Consider the following 16,067-nt stretch of genomic DNA (forward strand, 5'->3'; position numbering starts at 1 on the left):
GGCGATCGTGTAAGCACTGCGCTGTTGCCATTGTCTGAGGTATGAAGCTCTGTTTTGGGTAATTCAGTTATGGAAGTGGCTGGCAATGGTTATGCTTTCTTGTCTGTTTTGGAGAGGGAGTCAGGTGTGCCAGCTCGCATGGAATTTATGATAATTAATTGGCTAGGTTACATTTTTTTTAATCCCAGTAAAAAAAAAAAAAAAATTAATCCTAGTAAAAAAGATTTTTATCGACTTACTCGAGCATAGATCAACCTGTTATGGTTTAAACAAGTAGTAAGGATTCAAACATGTGGGTAAAATTATTTGATCATACGAGGTGTAGTTATGTTTGAGTTTGAACTTTCGACTTCACAGAAGTCCGTGTACAAAGTTTTTTTTTTTTAAAAAAAAAATTTGCAGCGAGTCCCATGGAGATCCACCCTAAATAGGGCATGGAACGGGAGAACCTAGACAGGGCATGGAACGGGGGAAGGAATGGTGAGAGATATCTTTCCGTTAACTAAACGGAGTCGGGACCAAGATTATATTCTCCATCGCCCTCCTGTTTCTGATATTTATATTATATTATATTAGAAATGTTTTAAGGTTTAAAAATTATATTGTAAAATTTTTTAACATTAGATTTTATTTTGTTGCTTATAAAATATTATCAAAATAAATTATTTTTAAAAATTAAAAAATGGAAAAAAATCCTAGAATTTTGCAGGATATAGATTGAAATTAATGGCAAAAATGGGCATCTCGGCCCGTCAATATCGGTAAGAGTATATGTTAGTTATCACTTGATAGTGCTCGGTTTAACCTATCATTATCTTCCACGTCATGCCAAATCAATAAATATTAGCTAACGTTATTAACGATAATGTCCAGATGCAACACATTTAAATTTTAAAGGACGAATTAAAATATTTTGAAATTTAAGATGTAAATCTTAATTTATATTATAGATTTTGTAACGTTCTCATCAACTATAAGATTTAATTATCCGGAATCTTCTAGACATTCTATTTTTAGACCTAATTAAAAATAAGTTTCAAAATTAATATAATTAAAAAAAATAAACCATTTGAAAAATAAATAAACCAATGCAAAGGGTATAAAGATTCCGCCTTTTCTTTGAAGAATCGTTTGATCGGGTCGGGCGAGTTCGGTTGCGCCGTCGTACTCCGCCACGCGTGTCGGCTACTCGTACCCCGCCAATCTTCTTCTCCCGCGTTCATGTCGTGGATCACTGGTAATAACTTGATTTGACCTTTTCAATTTCTTTCCATTCTAATCCAACGATTTTCTTCAAAGTTCTTGGGGATTTCCTCCGATTTTTCCTTTTGCATCCTCCTCTTGACCTTTCTCTTTTACTCCGGCAGCTATCGTCGTAAAACCCTAATGTTTGTGCTCTCAATTGTTCTACGTTCATCTTTCAGCTCAAACATCATCTCTATGCGTTGATTCAATCCTATCTTCCGATTGTTTTGCTGCAATTATTGTTTGAATTTTGTCATCATCTAGTCGTGAATAGGGTTTCGAACCTTTGTTTGTGATTTGGGTTCCAGTTTTCTGTTATTGACGACCTCTGAAGCAAGTATTGGCTTTATTAATCGGTTGCGGGTGGAAGATTATGACTAGAACGTATGCAATTTCTGGAGCGAGAAACTTTCGATCTCGAGGGATTTTTCATGGAATTTGCTCCATTGTGTTGCTTTGTTTCTACCTTAATCAGGGGAAGTTCTTGAGAAATCCGTTTGATCAGAATTCGCATTCGGTTCTTCCCCATAAATGGACCATTGGTGATAAGCAGGCTGGGGTGATTCATAGGCGAATAACTGAAGTATCTGCTTCTTCTCTAAACAATACCATCGGTGTTGATGGACTTGTTACAAATAATAATAACACCGGGAGTCGTCCCCTATTATGCGTTGGCTTATCCGAACACAAAGGTTATCAGAGCCGATGTGAGTACTTGATTGCCCATCCCGATTGCAATTCAGGGGGATTTTTCAATTATATCGCATTCTTCTACTGTGACTGTGAAGGTTTTAGACTTTTGGGTTATGTGGCTTTGATAATTTGGCTTGCTGCGTTGTTCTATCTATTGGGTAATACCGCAGCTGACTTTTTTTGTTGCTCCTTGGAGAAACTGTCAAATCTTTTGAAGTTGCCAGCGACTGTGGCCGGAGTGTCGTTGCTTCCTCTTGGTAATGGAGCTCCTGATGTCTTTGCCAGCATTGCTGCTTTTATGGGAAAGGATGCTGGTGATGTTGGTCTTAACAGTGTCTTGGGTGGAGCTGTCTTTGTAACTTGTATTGTTGTTGGCGCTGTTTCTCTTTGTGTTGCCGAGAGGGACATCAGGATTGATAGGAAATGCTTTATCAGAGACATATGTTTCTTCATGTTTGTCATCATCTCACTTGCTATAATTTTGGCGTTTGGTCGGGTTACTGTCATCAGTGCCATTGCGTTTGTTTCGATTTATTTAGTCTATGGATTTGTAGTTGCTGCAAATGAGATTTTGGAGAATGACCCAGTAAAAGTGACACTGAACTCCTTGACACCTTTGCTTCCTGTAACTGGAAGCATTTTCTCTGTTGGGAGTGACGACGAAGAATCAGTCTATACAACTCTGCTTGATTCCGAGGGTGATGGTGATGTACCACATCTCCAAAATAAACTGCCACAATGGATGTGGTCTTCACATGTTGCAATCTATTCAAATCAGGCTATGAAGGGCAGTGCTGATAGTCCAAAATTTCTGTGGGGTTGGAATGATGAGAATACAGCAACTGACCACTCATTGTTTTCTTGGTCCAAATTATTTTCACTTCTCGAACTTCCATTGATACTCCCAAGACGTTTGACTATTCCCATTGTCGAGGAGGAACGGTGGTCCAAAGTCTATGCTGTTGCCAGTGCTACGCTAGCACCCATTCTTCTGGCATATTTATGGAACACCCAAGATGCTCTAGGACCTCTGAGTGGAAAACTTGCCTACTTTTTTGGGTTTTCCCTTGGCGGTGTGCTTGGTGTCCTTGCATATTTGTATACAAGCTCTGTTCATCCACCTCGCAGGGCTTTGTTTCCATGGGTCTTTGGAGGATTTTTTATGAGCATTGTCTGGTTTTACATCGTTGCAAATGAGCTAGTTGCTTTGTTGATGACATTAGGTTTAATTTTTGGAGTCAACCCATCAATTCTTGGATTAACAGTGCTGGCCTGGGGGAACTCAATGGGGGATTTGATGTCCAATTTAGCACTGGCAATGAATGGTGGAGACAGTGTACAGATTGCTATGTCTGGGTGCTACGCTGGGCCTATGTTCAATACTCTTGCGGGGCTGGGTACCTCCATGCTTCTTGGAGCCATTTCCCGTAGACCTGCAGCTTACATGCTTCCTAGAGATAGTAGCTTGTTTTACACATTGAGTTTTTTAATGTTAGGACTCATTTGGTCAGTTGTTGTGTTACCTAGGAACGGTATGCGCCCGAACAAAAATCTAGGAGTTGGCTTGATTGTTATATATTTGTCGTTTCTCATCCTCAGGGTGAGCACGTCAATGGTGAATCACTGATGCTGGCAATAAATGTTTGTTTAAACTAATCATAGGCGTCTCAACTAAAAGCTGGCCAATGTAACTGCGTTTCGATTAAATGGTAGCCAAAAGTCAAGGACGTTCTCTGGACCCTGAACAGTTATTATGACAATAGATGATGTTATAGGAGATCATGATGCCTTGACTTTGCATCATCAGCCTGTTAATATCATGATTTGTATATCATAGCATTGTTTAGTGAAATGAAGTTGTATATTTTTTCCTTTTAAACTCTCTTTATCTGAAGTTTGCATAAAATATGATTCTTGAGCTAGGAGATTGTGGTAGGACACTCTCATTTCGGTTCAACAGTGCAACCCAAACAACCATTTTTAGTTTTAGTCCGTAAAGTCTGTCAAAATCGGATTCAGTTTATGAAGGGCTCATATTCTTGAATGCAAATGCTTTCCATAATTTTCTGTGATATTTCCTCTGTGAACTGTAATGGAGGTTTTTATTTCAATAAACATATGCTTACCTTCAGTGACAAAGTCACTGGACGTTCAAAAAATTGGGTACTATCGGGTCGGGTGAATTCAATAATAGACGGCTGTTGGTATTCCAGCCTTCCTTCTTGTTTTCGGGCCTACCCGAAAGAGAATCCAGTGTTTCTTGGTCGTGAATATCTGAATAGGACGAACCGCTCCATGGTTTACAAGTAGGACTATACTGCTAAAATGCTGATATGAACAAGCTCCTGATTCTTTGATTCTGTTGTTTATATTATTAAAAGTTGATATGATATATTCAGCTACTGTTGCCTTTGCCCTGCTTCATCTACTCTTATATGACAGCAACGATAAGCAAGGCAAATGAGAGATCAGAAGGCAGTGGAGAAGGTAAATAGTTCAATTACATTTACAGGACAAATGCTATAAAAGCTAAAAGAATACATTGCTGTTAACAAAATATGCAGATCCAGTTCATGGTGACGAACGAAATGGAGTCCCGCCACAAATCTACAGTTCAATCACAATTCGATGGAAGGGCGACGAGCAATTGCCATCGTCCCCTTTCTTAAAAATTCAGCAGCTGGTTGATTCACCATAGATGTTGTCGAGAATGGCAACAACTCCAACAATAAAGGCCTGATCGACTCCAGGTTTTATTGAAACATAATAGATATCCTTGCTCAACTGCTCTCCAGTCTTTTTAATCGTTCCGATCTGCAGTTATTCGAAGCATGATTAATATACATCTCTAACATGTAACTCTAGCTTTACTGAGGGAACAGGACCAAAATCAAGTACAGCTACTCTCTTCATTTATATTTAGGCTGTATGGGACAGTATTAAGCCATATGTGGGCTGTTGCAGTGAAGGTTCATTTGGTAGATAGCAAGCTACAACTTCGACAAACAGGTACCTGTTCCTATTTTTCAGTAACCATGTGAGGTCCTACATCGGTTGGAGAGGGGAACGAAACATTCCTTATAAGAGTGTAGAAACCTCTCCCTGGTGGACGCATTTTAAAACCTTGAGGGGGAAGTCCTTGGAGGGAAAGTCCAAAGAGGACAATATCTGCTTGTGGTAGGCTTGGGCTATTACAAATGATATCAGATCCAGACATTGTGCTAGCGAGGACGCTGGGCACCAAGAGGGGTGGATTTTGAGGTCCCACATTGGTTGGAAAGAGGAACGAAACGTTCCTTCTAAGAGTGTGGAAACCTCTCCCTAGTGGACACGTTTTAAAACCGTGAGGGAAAGCCCTTGAAGGAAAAAACCCAAAGAGAACAATATCTTCTAGCGGTAGGATTGGGTTGTTACAAATGGTGTCAGTGTCAGACACTAGATGGTGTGTTAGAGAGGACGTTGGTCCCCAAGGGAGGTGGATCAGGAGGTCCCACATTGGTTGGAGAAGGGAACAAAGCACTCATTATAAGGGTGTGGAAACCTCTCCCTAGTGACGCGTTTTAAAACTTTCAGGGGAAGCCCTTGAAGTGAAAGTCCAAAGAGGACAATATCTACTAGCGGTGGGCTTGGGCTTGGGCTATTACAACCCACCTACCATCCCCATAACGAAGGCTAACTTTTTGCTTCTTTAGAATAAAATTTTCAGCCAATGCATGCTTAGTATATGGTTTGTAAATAGTAATCTGTAGTTTATAGTATATTTTCTATTCCATAGTAGAGAATATAATCTCACCTGAGCTACTGCATTGCCTTGAGAATCAATGATGCTGCATCTTCTATCTGGGAAATATCCACTGACCTCGAAGTCCCAATCTTTTCTGCTAACCTTTGGTTTTGTTGTTATTCTGATTCCAACATCGTTTTTCACAGGAAGACATGACTTGGGTCTTCTCAAGCTGAAAACCAGCTTTTTAGATCCTTGGAAGTCATATTTGTAAGCTTTCCATATCTTATGAAAGCTTAGAGCCTCAAAAATCCCTCCCTGAAACACAATAAGATGAAGATTTTCAACACATACTCACAGTATAACATCCACATTCCACTTAGAACACTGTTCTGAATCGTCCAAAAAGACTTGTTTAGGGAATGAGTAGAGTAATTGGATATTACCTTCCCACGGAGTAAAAGCAAAGCATCCCTCTTCTCATCCCTCACAACCAGCTCCTCTTCTTTTCCCAGAATCCCACACCCATCAACACTGAAAACAACTTTCTGATTACAATCTGTCACAACAAAACCTCCTCCATTAATGACGTGTGGTCTCGTCCTAACGACAAACACAACCTCGGAAGACGAACAGTAGAATTTGCTAACTAGGGGAATCATCTTCTTTCCAATTGTAGCAAAACGATGATTATTCGTTCGTCTTCCTGCAATTTATGAGGCTCTAAACAGCCAGCCTGGCTATGTTTTCAACAGGGTTTGGCAAATGATTGACTGCTTCTCATATTCAAGGTTTGAAAAAGAATACTAATTGCTTTAAGTTGTGGTTGCTTGTTTCAAATCACAACAAATAGTTCACGCACTGTTAGTTTAGTTTAGCCAATAGAAAGAGAGAGGGCTCTGGGAGTTATTCCACTTGCACTTTGTCTTCCATTGCTAGATGCTAGAAAAATTTCAGCCAAAGAAAAGTCATAAAGAAAGATTCTTTCTAAAGCTTATCTTGAGAAAACAAGCAATAGTTTTTCAGAAGTTTGTGCTAAGAATCCTTCTGGTAAAAGTCATAAAGGCATCGACTTTGACAATCTGTGAGTTCTAGTTCAAAATGAGCTCTAATGAAGGGATTTGATTGGAGTAAGAAGATCCCATATGTAACGGTTCAAGCCCATCGCTATAAGATATTGTCTTCTTTGGGTTTTTTCTTTCGAGTTTCCCCTCAAAGTTCTTAAAATGCGTATGCTAGAGAGAGGTTTCCATACCCTTGTAAAGAATGTTTGGTTCTCCTCCCCAACCGATGTGAGATCTCACAATTCACCCACTTCCCTCGTGTGCAGCGTCCTCGCTGACACTCGTTCCTTTCTCCAATCGATGTGAAACCCCCCAATCCACCCCTTTCGGGGCTAAGTGTTCTCGCTAGCACACCACCCGGTGTCTGGCTATGATACCATTTGTAACGGCCCAAGTTCACCTTAGTATATATTGTCCTCTTTGGGCTTTCTCTCTCGGATTTCTCCAATCGATGTGGGACCCCCTAATCCACCCCTTCAGGGCTCAGTGTCCTTGCTGACACACTGCGTCGTATCCACCTCCCTTCGGGGCTCAGCCTCCTCGCTGGTACACAACTTGGCGTCTAGCTCTAATACCATTTGTAATTATCCAAGCCCACTGTTAGCAGATACTGTTCTCTTTGGGCTTTTTCTTTCGGGTTTTCCCTCAAGGTTTTTAAAACGCATCTGCTACAGAGAAGTTTTACACACCCTTATAAAGAATGTTTCGTTCTTTTCCCCAATCGAAATGAGATCTCACACTATGTCTATAGTTTCCGAAGGAAAACGTTTGAGTAAAGTAATGAAAGCACTATCAGAGAATATTGCCAGCTTAAAAAACTTTTGACTGGTTTACAGAGAGAACAGTGGTTCCATTTCTAACCATTGAATACTATCCTTGAATGCCATTTGAAAATGAAGCTTCCTTTCAATCTTCTTTGGATTTCTTACTTTTGACTTCATGGGTGTTGCTTCCCTTCCCTACCAAGAAACAATGTCTCCACATCATCCGGTGCAAAGTACACAAATTCAACTTAGCTTAAAGAAAAACTTTTAACTATTCCTACTATCCATCTGTCAATTTAAATGATAGTGATTTGATCCATGCACAAACATATTTAGGTTCGGGTCGATTAAGTTTCTACGTTTCTCTTTGTAATTTTATAACCTCTCTTATTCTTAGTTCACATCCAACACGTGGTGGGTTCAAATATAACGTAACCCGTTGAGCTAGGATCATGTTGACATCTATCCCGTTGATTGTAAGTTTGAATACCCACTTTCTCGTTTTGGATTGTAACACCTATCTTTTAAAATTACTTTTAAATAAGACTTAGAATTGATAATCTATACAAAGAGACCGCTAGACGATATTGTTCGTTTTGGCCTGTTACGTATTGTCGTCAGTCTCACAATATTAAAATGCATCTACTAGGAAGAGCTTTCCACACCCCTCTTGGGGGTCACTGTCTTTTCTAGCACACCACCCAGTATCTGACTCCGATACCATTTGTAACAGCTCAAGCCCACCGCTAACAAATATTGTCCGACACCGTCAGCCTCACAGTATTAAAATGCGTCTACTAGAAAGCTTTCTACACCATTATAAAAAATGTTTCGTTCCTCTCTCCTCGTTCCTCTCTCCCAACCGACGTAGGATCTCACTTTATGATTTGAGTTATTATAATAACGAGCTTGTAACATAATATGAAATCAATTTGATGGATGAAATATGTAACATATATCAACATTCTTCTAGTAAAATATGTATTAAAAAAATAATTTATAAGGCGTTTCATAGACGGTTTTTGTTCATGTATAAAGGTAATTTTTTTTTTTTTTAATTTTCTTTGTATAAAGGTAAAAATTTAATGAAAGCATAAAGGCCTCTTTTATTTACTCTAGTAACTTTTGTTCTAATGAAAAAAGGGAGGGAAAAAAAAAAAAAAAAGAACAAAAAAAAAAAAGAACGCAACAGAATCGAGCAGACATCCGGAACTTGAAGCTTTAGCGAAAGCGTAAGGGGAATTGAATTTGATCTCGAGTTTCGAATCTATACTTGAATCTGCAATTTTTTGCCATGGTTACCCAGTCGGATACGCCGCTGCCCCACTTCCTTTTTGTCTTGATCATCTCTTTCTATTCCGCCAGACCCCCTCCGTCACCGTCAGTTCCAAATTCTCAGAGCCCCATAATCGTTCTGTTCATGTGATTTTCCATGCCCTGATAATGGGCCAGACATTGGGTGCTTTCAACGCAATTTGATTTGATATCAGGCCCGGGAACGCTCTTAAGCCCGTCGCCGCGCTCACACGCACACCAACTGTTTGTAGAAATGTCAGGTATATTTCTTTTCCCCGTTTGTTCAGGTAGCTTGGAGCTTTTTGGTTTTCGATGTGTATTATTCAGTGTTTGCATTACATTAATCTGTAGTTTCCTCTTTGTCTAGCTCGAGATGCTGATTCGCATCCGAAGCAACAGCCTTCTCCCCTTTGTAAGCATTTCTCCTCCACGTGCGTTCTGAGCTACCTACTTTCCATTTTGCTTCTTTGCTAGAAACCATCTTTCAACGCCCAAAACAGCTAAAGAAACAAAGGCATAGCAACTTAGTTAGTTGGGGTCATTTCTTTTTACTTCATTACTGCTAAAGAATGAGCAAACTCCAAAATCTCACTTACCCAGATGCCTATACTTAGCAAACTAGTCTTATACCGGCTTAGGCACGCCAGGCATAGGCTTTTCTCATAGCCATCTTTACATCTTAATGGAAAACTGAGTTTTTTTCAAGAATATTTTAACCTCTTTTCTCAATTTCTCTCATGAAAGAATGCTACTGCCTCGAGTCGTGAAAAGGCTCGTATTTTCACTTAAGTCTGTGACAATAATGACTCTCTTTCTGTCCTTATTATCACTTGCATCGTTAAGAACCCTGCAGCCCGGAACTTGGTACATACATTATGTGCTGTGTTTTACTTGCAGAGAGGCTTTCTTTTTGTGGGCTGTAACTATCTTTGTCAGCCTTTCTTATTACTTCTCTGTCACTACCCATGTAAGATCATTCATACCTAACATCAATTGCCGCTTTAGTTTGTCACTTGCTTTTACAGTTTCTGCTTTCTTATTACTTATATTTCTGCTGCTATTGCAATTCTCTGCTGTTTTCTTTCTCATCTGTGCTCTGTCTTTCGGTGATTGGAAACTTGGTTTCTATCAGGGTCAGGTGCCCTGAGATCAAGCAATGGCTGCTCGGTCGGTTTACTCTTCATCAGTGTCTTCGCTACCACCCCCAAGTCCGAAATCTCCGCCTGACTACCCGGATTTGTATGGGAAGCGTCGAGAGATAGCCAAGATACAGAAGCTTGAAGGAGAAATTGGTTTCCTTGAGGTGAGTTCGAATTGAAATGATTATCTCTGTTCTCATCAACTCACAATGACATAGTGACATCGGAAAGCTGATGTACAATTGCAAGCATTTCTCTTTTTTGTTATTAGCATTGCTAATTAGACTCAAAATCTGATCTTTTGGTTTGATTTAGAGAGCTAGTGTCCCTTAGAGTTTTAGAACAGATTCGATAATCTTAGAACTTCCATTTCGTGGTATAAAGCTTCTCCGAGACCTTCATAGAAAAGTACTGTCGATGCGTTATACATTTCTTGTTTTCTTGAATCAGGACGAACTAAAATCCATTCAAAGTCTTCAACCTGTCTCAATCAGCTGCAAAGAGTATGTTTCTCTTAAATTTCATCATCTTTTAATTTATTGAAGTTCTAATGTTTTCTTTCAGTTGACTGAACACAATCAATTAGGTATCGATCCATCCACTCTTTCGTTTCCACTGTTGATTAACATTACACTTTTGCAGGATTAGTGACTTTGTAACGGCCAACTCAGATCCATTGATGCCTACGTAAGAGTTCATTTTTCAGTAAACAAATCTGCATAAATTTAAGACTGCATTGATCATGATCCACGTCGATGTTTCTTTTTTCAAGCAGATATAGGACAAAACATCGGCGATATCGCATCTGGAAATGGTTATGGTTAGAACTTTCAACATACGAATTCTGATTCCAGCTTATTATCACTTAGAAAACATTTTTGTATATAACATTTTGTTACGATTGTCATGCAGCGGACTTCCTTGCTTTAATTTGTCATGGCTGTGCTGCTGCTCTTGCACTGGGTGCTCTGTCTACCTAGAGATGTCTCGCAGCAGTCATTGCAAACCATGCAAGTTTCCATCATATTTAAGCTGTTGTAGCATGCCGAAGTGTAGTTTCTTCTCTTGTCCCTCTTTGTCCTGCTGTAGAAACATCTCGTGCCGTAGGTTGTGTTGTTTTATATCATTACCTTCACTTTCATGCCCCCCTTGTTGCAGCTGCTGCGAATGCAAATGCAACTGCAAATGCAGCTGTAAGTGCTCTTTTCCAAAATGTTCCCAGGTATCTTCTTGTCGCCTCTGCACAAAGTCCTGTTGCAACCCCTGCTCTTTATGCTGTTGCTTTTAGTTCAGCAACACTATTCCATATAGTTTATCTTGATCTTCTACATGATATAATCAGCGTACATTATGATGAATATCTTACTCTCCTGGATTATTGATGCAAATATTCTGAGTTGTTTAATCCTACTCGGCTGGATTATTTATGCAAATCATTTAAACTGGCTGGCCTCGTTATATAAAACATGTTCATCATTGCTGTTTTTGTCTAGTTTTTAGTGAGGGAGAGGGAAATTTGGGAGTTATAGGCATTTGTAAGTAAAAGCACACACTTCACTGGCCTTCATGTTTTTGAATTTTCCTAACAGGACCGACGGTAACAGTAATTCTTAGATAACTAGGAAAAGAAGTGCCAAATTTTATGCATTACATTAGTTTTGACTCTCCCCAGGCCTTCCTAAAGCATCTCAATGGCAAACCAAACGCTGAATTTTCCCATGCAATGATATGATCATTCTCTCTGGCTGATTGCTGATCATCATCTTCTTGCTGTTTTCTTTCTGAAATTGGAGAAAGTTGGAGGAATGGAAAAACCTACAAATGGAAAACGCCCTATACAAAAACAACAATCACAACTTGGTCCAGGCGAATGCCACCGGGCTTCTAACTTGGTGTTGGTCATTGCTCCAAGCAATCGATCCAAACCCATATCTCGTGGTTCGAGCAGCGTCCCTGCTCGCCACGAATGTAACAGTGTACCTCTTCCTCTCCCCAACTTTAGAGAACACAAGCTTTGAAGGTTTCACCGTCACCTTCACAACCGACGGTGCAGTAGTAGCCACTTCATAAACTGACCCTGCAGCCCCAACATTGGTAACTATACGAGTGTACCGAACAACCCTCTTGCTCCCAAACACAACTGAAAATGAAGGGTAGTTTAGTTGCCCTGGGTCAGCAAACTTTTTCGAGCAGGTTATGTTCGATCGCTTCGCGATTGCCTGAACATGATCAATCCCATAGTCCAAGGAGCACAAAAAAGTAATATAATCATTGGTCGAGATGTCGTATACAAGACCGGGGGAGAGGGCTTTGTGAGGATCGACATGGCCAGCTCCATGAGCCCATGGATTGGAAAACATGCCTCCGGCGGCATCCCGGAGAGATGAGTTGGTGTTGTCCTGCGTGTAGGCAGTGGTCATTAATGCAGATTTGATTGCGCTTGGACTCCATGATGGATGAGCTGCCTTCAGCAACGCCGCCAGCCCACTTATGTGCGGGCAAGACATGGATGTTCCTACATACATAGCAGAAGATTTATCAGGCCAGTGTGGACCAGAGAAGTTGGGATAGAGCCAGCCATTCAGAATCGGGACATACCTGACATGATATTGAACTGAGTTTTCCTCTTATCGTTGTCCAATCCAGTAGGCCCGATGGACTCAGACCAGGCGGCCAGGATGTTAACGCCAGGCCCTATAACGTCCGGCTTAAGGATTTGTGGCGTTACCAAGTTGGGTCCTCTGGAACTAAAGGCCGCCACCACTGGAGATGGGCGCACGTTCAGAACTGTCCCACCAAAGCTCAGCACGGCCGTCGGCTTCGCTACTGACCGTACATACTGCCGGATCAAGTCGCCGGTTTTCGCCCCAACCGCCACGGCCGGCAGTAAGTGACTGTCAGCCACCAGTTCTTCCCCACTGGCTGCCGTGTTTGCCAGAATCATCCCAATACCACCTGCATCTCGCACCACCCCTCCCTTCTCTACTCTGGCGTTGATTCCCCTGTCGCAGATTACCACCTTCCCCCGAACAAACGCCGGCTCAAGAGATCCGGGTAAGCACATGTTGCTGGAGCTGTTGCTTCCTTTGTTGTACACCAAAGCCACCGGTTTATTTCCCATTCCTTGGCCACTGTAGAGTGACACTCCAGTGAACCGCTTGCCATTTCCGAGTTGGACATAAGCTGGGAAGTCTCGGTCCAGAGTTCCGGCTCCGACTGTCATGATCCAGGGGGCCACATTAGCCAGAGATGCCTTGTTTGGCCCACTGTTTCCAGCTGAGCACGAAACGAAAACCCCCTTCTCCATGGCCGCAAATGCTCCGATTGCTATTGTATCCCTGTAATACGGTGCAGAGCCACCACCCAAAGAGAGTGATAGCACATCGACGCCGTCAGATATTGCCCGATCCATACCGGCAAGAATGTCAGATCCAAAGCAACCAGTGGGCCAACAGGTCTTGTAAGCGGCAACTCTTGCTTGAGGAGCCATTCCCCTAGCTATGCCTCTAGCATACCCAAGTAAGCTCGCGTTAGCCACATGCGACCCAGCAGCCGTGCTCGCAGTGTGCGTGCCGTGCCCATCCTGGTCACGAGGCGACTCATTCTCTCTGGATTTTCTGAAGTACCCACCACCGGAAGCCATTTGATAACCCTTCGAGAAGCTGCGTGCTCCGATTAGTTTCTTGTTACAGAGAGAAGGGCTGAAATCGGGTCCCGATTCACATTCTCCACGCCACCGTGATGGGATCTCCGGCATCCCGGTGTCATCAAAGCTCTTCGACTCCGGCCAAATCCCGGTATCGAGAACCCCAATGATGACATCATGAGAAGCCTGGTCGAGATCCTGAGTGTTGTGACCTTCCCACAAGCCGAAATCGGAGTCGAGGCCGAGGAAACCCGGAGTGCGAGTTGTGTGAAGATTGTAAACAGTGTCTTCATAGACACCCAGAACTGAATCGGATTGGCGGAGCAATTCGGCTTCATCTGGGTCAAGAGAAGCAGCGAAGCCATGGTAGGCGGAGGTGTAGGTGTAGAGAAGGGAATCGGAGGTAGCAGAGGAGGACAGAGATTGGAGATGGGCAGAGTACCAGTCATGGTGGGTGAGATAATCAGATGGCAGAGCATGATGTTTCATGCGAACAATGTAGGTTCTCTTGGCATTGACAAAGACACAAGGAAGAAGAAGAAGAAAGTAAGCAACGAGTAATCTAGCCATGGACCCCATGGGAAGGAAGGAAGGAAGGAAGAGTGAAGAAATCTCACTTAAAGCTAAGCATATAAGCAAGCAGAGAGAGCTGAGAAGGAGAGGAATGGCCAAACACAACTCCCTAAACAAAGGTGACTGTCAAACCAAGAAGGGGTAGAGAAGGACAGTGCAAGGACCAGTGTCTGGTTTATATAGCAAGGTAAAGTTCCAAACAAGGCTGCCATTTCCCTTTTATTACATAAACACCACCCATGATTTCTCCTCCAAAATGGCCCTACTTTTTAGGCTTTCGGTTCCCATGCTCATGAGTAAAGGAAATTGTGACATCCCAAACGGTCTGCTGTGGAGTAGAACGAAAGAGCATGGAAACTTTTCCTTAGTAAACTCATTTTAAAAACTTTGAGGAGAAGTTAAAAAAGAAAAACTCAAAAACGACAATATCTAACGGTAATAAGCTTAGGCCAAAAAATCGGGCAATGTTCTAGCGAAAAGGGCTAGCTTCAAAGGAGAGTGGACACAAGACAGTGTACCAGCAAGGACGTTGAGACCCTAAATAGGTGGATTGTGAGATCCAATCAGGCAATGTTCTAGCGAAAAGGCCGAACCTTAAAAGGGAGTGGACATAGACAGCGTACCAGCAAGGACGCTATGCCCCTAAAAATGTGGATTGTGAGATCTCACATCGATTGGAGAGTAAAACGAAAATTCTCCTTTTAAGATATGTCAACTTCTCTCTAGTATTTTAAAATTTTGATAGGATGTTACCAAAAAAGAGGTCATTTTTGGAAGAAGACAGCCTACTCCAGGAGGAAAAAAGCCCAGAAAATGTGCTCTTCCTCACGGGTTTAGCTTGTTTTGAAGTAACCCGTGAATGAGAATTTTGTATTGTACCTCAGATGACAGATTTTGGAAACACTGAGACTGTGAGGTTTATATGTGCAATTTTGTCTTTCCTTTCATATGAATGAATGGCTACTAAATCACATCTCTGAATCATTTATTTACCAACATGAAAATAATACTTCAAAGGTAAGAATTGAGATTTGAGTAAGCATTAAATCTCCTCCTCCTCCTCCTCCTCCTATTCCTTTTCTTCTCTCTGTTCTTATTTCCCACACCATGACAAACCCACCTCCCCAGCTGGAAAACGCGTTAAGTTTTGTCATTGCTCATTTTTTCTTCTTTTTTTTTTTTTTTCCAGGTATTGCAGTGAAAATACTTTGAAGGGTTGTGTTCACATGGAAGTGGGAGTGGCTGAAATTGCTGACTATGAAAATTGCACACTAAGTGTTCGACAAAATGCCAATGAGACCGAGAAGAGGACAATTTGGTGGCATTTTGGGGGAAGTGACGAGAGGAGGGAGGGAGGGAGGGAGGGAGGGGCTGTTTGGGGAAAGTAAAAAAGGGGTGGACACGGCAGTCAATAAGGAAAAGGGCAGATACCAAGATTGATAAATGCATGGGAGAAAGAGCCAAAATGGGTCTCTTTTTTAAAACAAAATTGAGATAAGAGGGCAGCACAACACACACACCATTTGCGTAAGGTAACGGCTACATATCGTGCTTTTTTGACTGAAACCATGCGCTGGTGGCCGTTGTGGGAATGCGATGGGACTTGCGTAGTATTCAACATAGCCAGCCCAACAAAAGGTAAAAGGAAGTAGTGTTTATGTTATCTTAGTATTAGAAATTTGAGCATTTGAATCAGCCAAATTGAATGAAAAGAGTATATGTTGCTTATAGTACTAGAAATTTGAGCGGGTCGAACTGAATGAAAGGAGTATATCTTGCTTGTAGTACTAGAAATTTGAATGAGTTGGACTCGATTGAAGTAGTATATGCTACTTGTAGTACTAGAAATTTGAACTGGTAGGACTGAATGGAAGGAGTATATACAACTTGTAGTACTAGAATTTGAACCGATCAAACTAAATG

General features: G+C 41.5%; 4 protein-coding genes across 8 annotated transcripts; 2 read left to right on the forward strand and 2 right to left on the reverse strand.

Moving 5' to 3' along the window:
- Positions 1-1,095: 1,095 nt before the first annotated feature.
- Positions 1,096-3,817, forward strand: LOC111780104 (cation/calcium exchanger 3). 2 transcript variants are annotated; one of them, XM_023660389.2, is made up of 2 exons: positions 1,096-1,237; positions 1,368-3,817. In XM_023660389.2, exon 2 carries the CDS (start codon positions 1,619-1,621, stop codon positions 3,563-3,565), a length of 1,947 nt encoding a protein of 648 aa, XP_023516157.2. In that variant the 5' UTR covers positions 1,096-1,237; positions 1,368-1,618; the 3' UTR covers positions 3,566-3,817. The 2 variants fall into 2 exon arrangements, with proteins under 2 accessions (XP_023516157.2, XP_023516158.2); XM_023660390.2 differs by having other exon boundaries at positions 1,425-3,817.
- A 600-nt stretch (positions 3,818-4,417) lies between these two features.
- Positions 4,418-6,324, reverse strand: LOC111780107 (protein LURP-one-related 6-like). Its single transcript, XM_023660397.2, has 3 exons — positions 6,109-6,324; positions 5,732-5,980; positions 4,418-4,752 (listed from the first exon to the last, which is right to left on the reverse strand). The coding sequence occupies exons 1-3, from the start codon at positions 6,322-6,324 to the stop codon at positions 4,612-4,614; spliced, it is 606 nt and encodes a 201-aa protein (XP_023516165.1). The 3' UTR covers positions 4,418-4,611.
- On the forward strand, positions 4,749-15,872 carry LOC111780106 (guanine nucleotide-binding protein subunit gamma 3). Of its 4 annotated transcripts, XM_087119726.1 has the most exons (9): positions 4,749-4,947; positions 8,856-9,046; positions 9,154-9,198; positions 9,919-10,089; positions 10,376-10,428; positions 10,568-10,612; positions 10,701-10,745; positions 10,838-11,147; positions 15,334-15,872. In XM_087119726.1, exons 4-9 carry the CDS (start codon positions 9,943-9,945, stop codon positions 15,343-15,345), a joined length of 612 nt encoding a protein of 203 aa, XP_086975852.1. In that variant the 5' UTR covers positions 4,749-4,947; positions 8,856-9,046; positions 9,154-9,198; positions 9,919-9,942; the 3' UTR covers positions 15,346-15,872. The 4 variants fall into 4 exon arrangements, with proteins under 4 accessions (XP_086975852.1, XP_023516161.2, XP_023516163.2 ...); XM_023660393.2 differs by lacking the exon at positions 15,334-15,872 and having other exon boundaries at positions 10,838-11,303; XM_023660395.2 differs by lacking the exons at positions 9,154-9,198; positions 15,334-15,872 and having other exon boundaries at positions 10,838-11,303.
- LOC111780105 (Subtilase family protein) lies at positions 11,458-14,348 on the reverse strand. Its single transcript, XM_023660391.2, has 2 exons — positions 12,524-14,348; positions 11,458-12,440 (listed from the first exon to the last, which is right to left on the reverse strand). The coding sequence occupies exons 1-2, from the start codon at positions 14,148-14,150 to the stop codon at positions 11,776-11,778; spliced, it is 2,292 nt and encodes a 763-aa protein (XP_023516159.2). The 5' UTR covers positions 14,151-14,348; the 3' UTR covers positions 11,458-11,775.
- Positions 15,873-16,067: the final 195 nt, after the last annotated feature.

Source organism: Cucurbita pepo, chromosome 18 (assembly GCF_057944985.1).
Source record: "Cucurbita pepo subsp. pepo isolate OVF chromosome 18, ASM5794498v1, whole genome shotgun sequence".
Lineage (NCBI taxonomy): Eukaryota > Viridiplantae > Streptophyta > Magnoliopsida > Cucurbitales > Cucurbitaceae > Cucurbita > Cucurbita pepo.

Excerpts from the sequence above, each read along its gene's own strand:
- LOC111780107 (XM_023660397.2), bottom strand. The coding sequence starts at position 6,324 with ATGATTCCCCTAGTTAGCAAATTCTACTGTTCGTCTTCCGAGGTTGTG. Across the intron at positions 5,981-6,108 it reads TGCTTTTACTCCGTGGGAAG|GGAGGGATTTTTGAGGCTCT; the intron begins GTAATATCCAAT and ends ATTGTGTTTCAG. Across the intron at positions 4,753-5,731 it reads AAGGCAATGCAGTAGCTCAG|ATCGGAACGATTAAAAAGAC; the intron begins GTGAGATTATAT and ends GAATAACTGCAG.
- LOC111780105 (XM_023660391.2), bottom strand. The coding sequence starts at position 14,150 with ATGGGGTCCATGGCTAGATTACTCGTTGCTTACTTTCTTCTTCTTCTT. Across the intron at positions 12,441-12,523 it reads TCAGTTCAATATCATGTCAG|GAACATCCATGTCTTGCCCG; the intron begins GTATGTCCCGAT and ends CTATGTATGTAG.
- LOC111780104 (XM_023660389.2), top strand. The coding sequence starts at position 1,619 with ATGACTAGAACGTATGCAATTTCTGGAGCGAGAAACTTTCGATCTCGA.
- LOC111780106 (XM_023660393.2), top strand. The coding sequence starts at position 9,943 with ATGGCTGCTCGGTCGGTTTACTCTTCATCAGTGTCTTCGCTACCACCC. Across the intron at positions 10,429-10,567 it reads GTCTCAATCAGCTGCAAAGA|GATTAGTGACTTTGTAACGG; the intron begins GTATGTTTCTCT and ends ACACTTTTGCAG. Across the intron at positions 10,746-10,837 it reads CGCATCTGGAAATGGTTATG|CGGACTTCCTTGCTTTAATT; the intron begins GTTAGAACTTTC and ends ATTGTCATGCAG.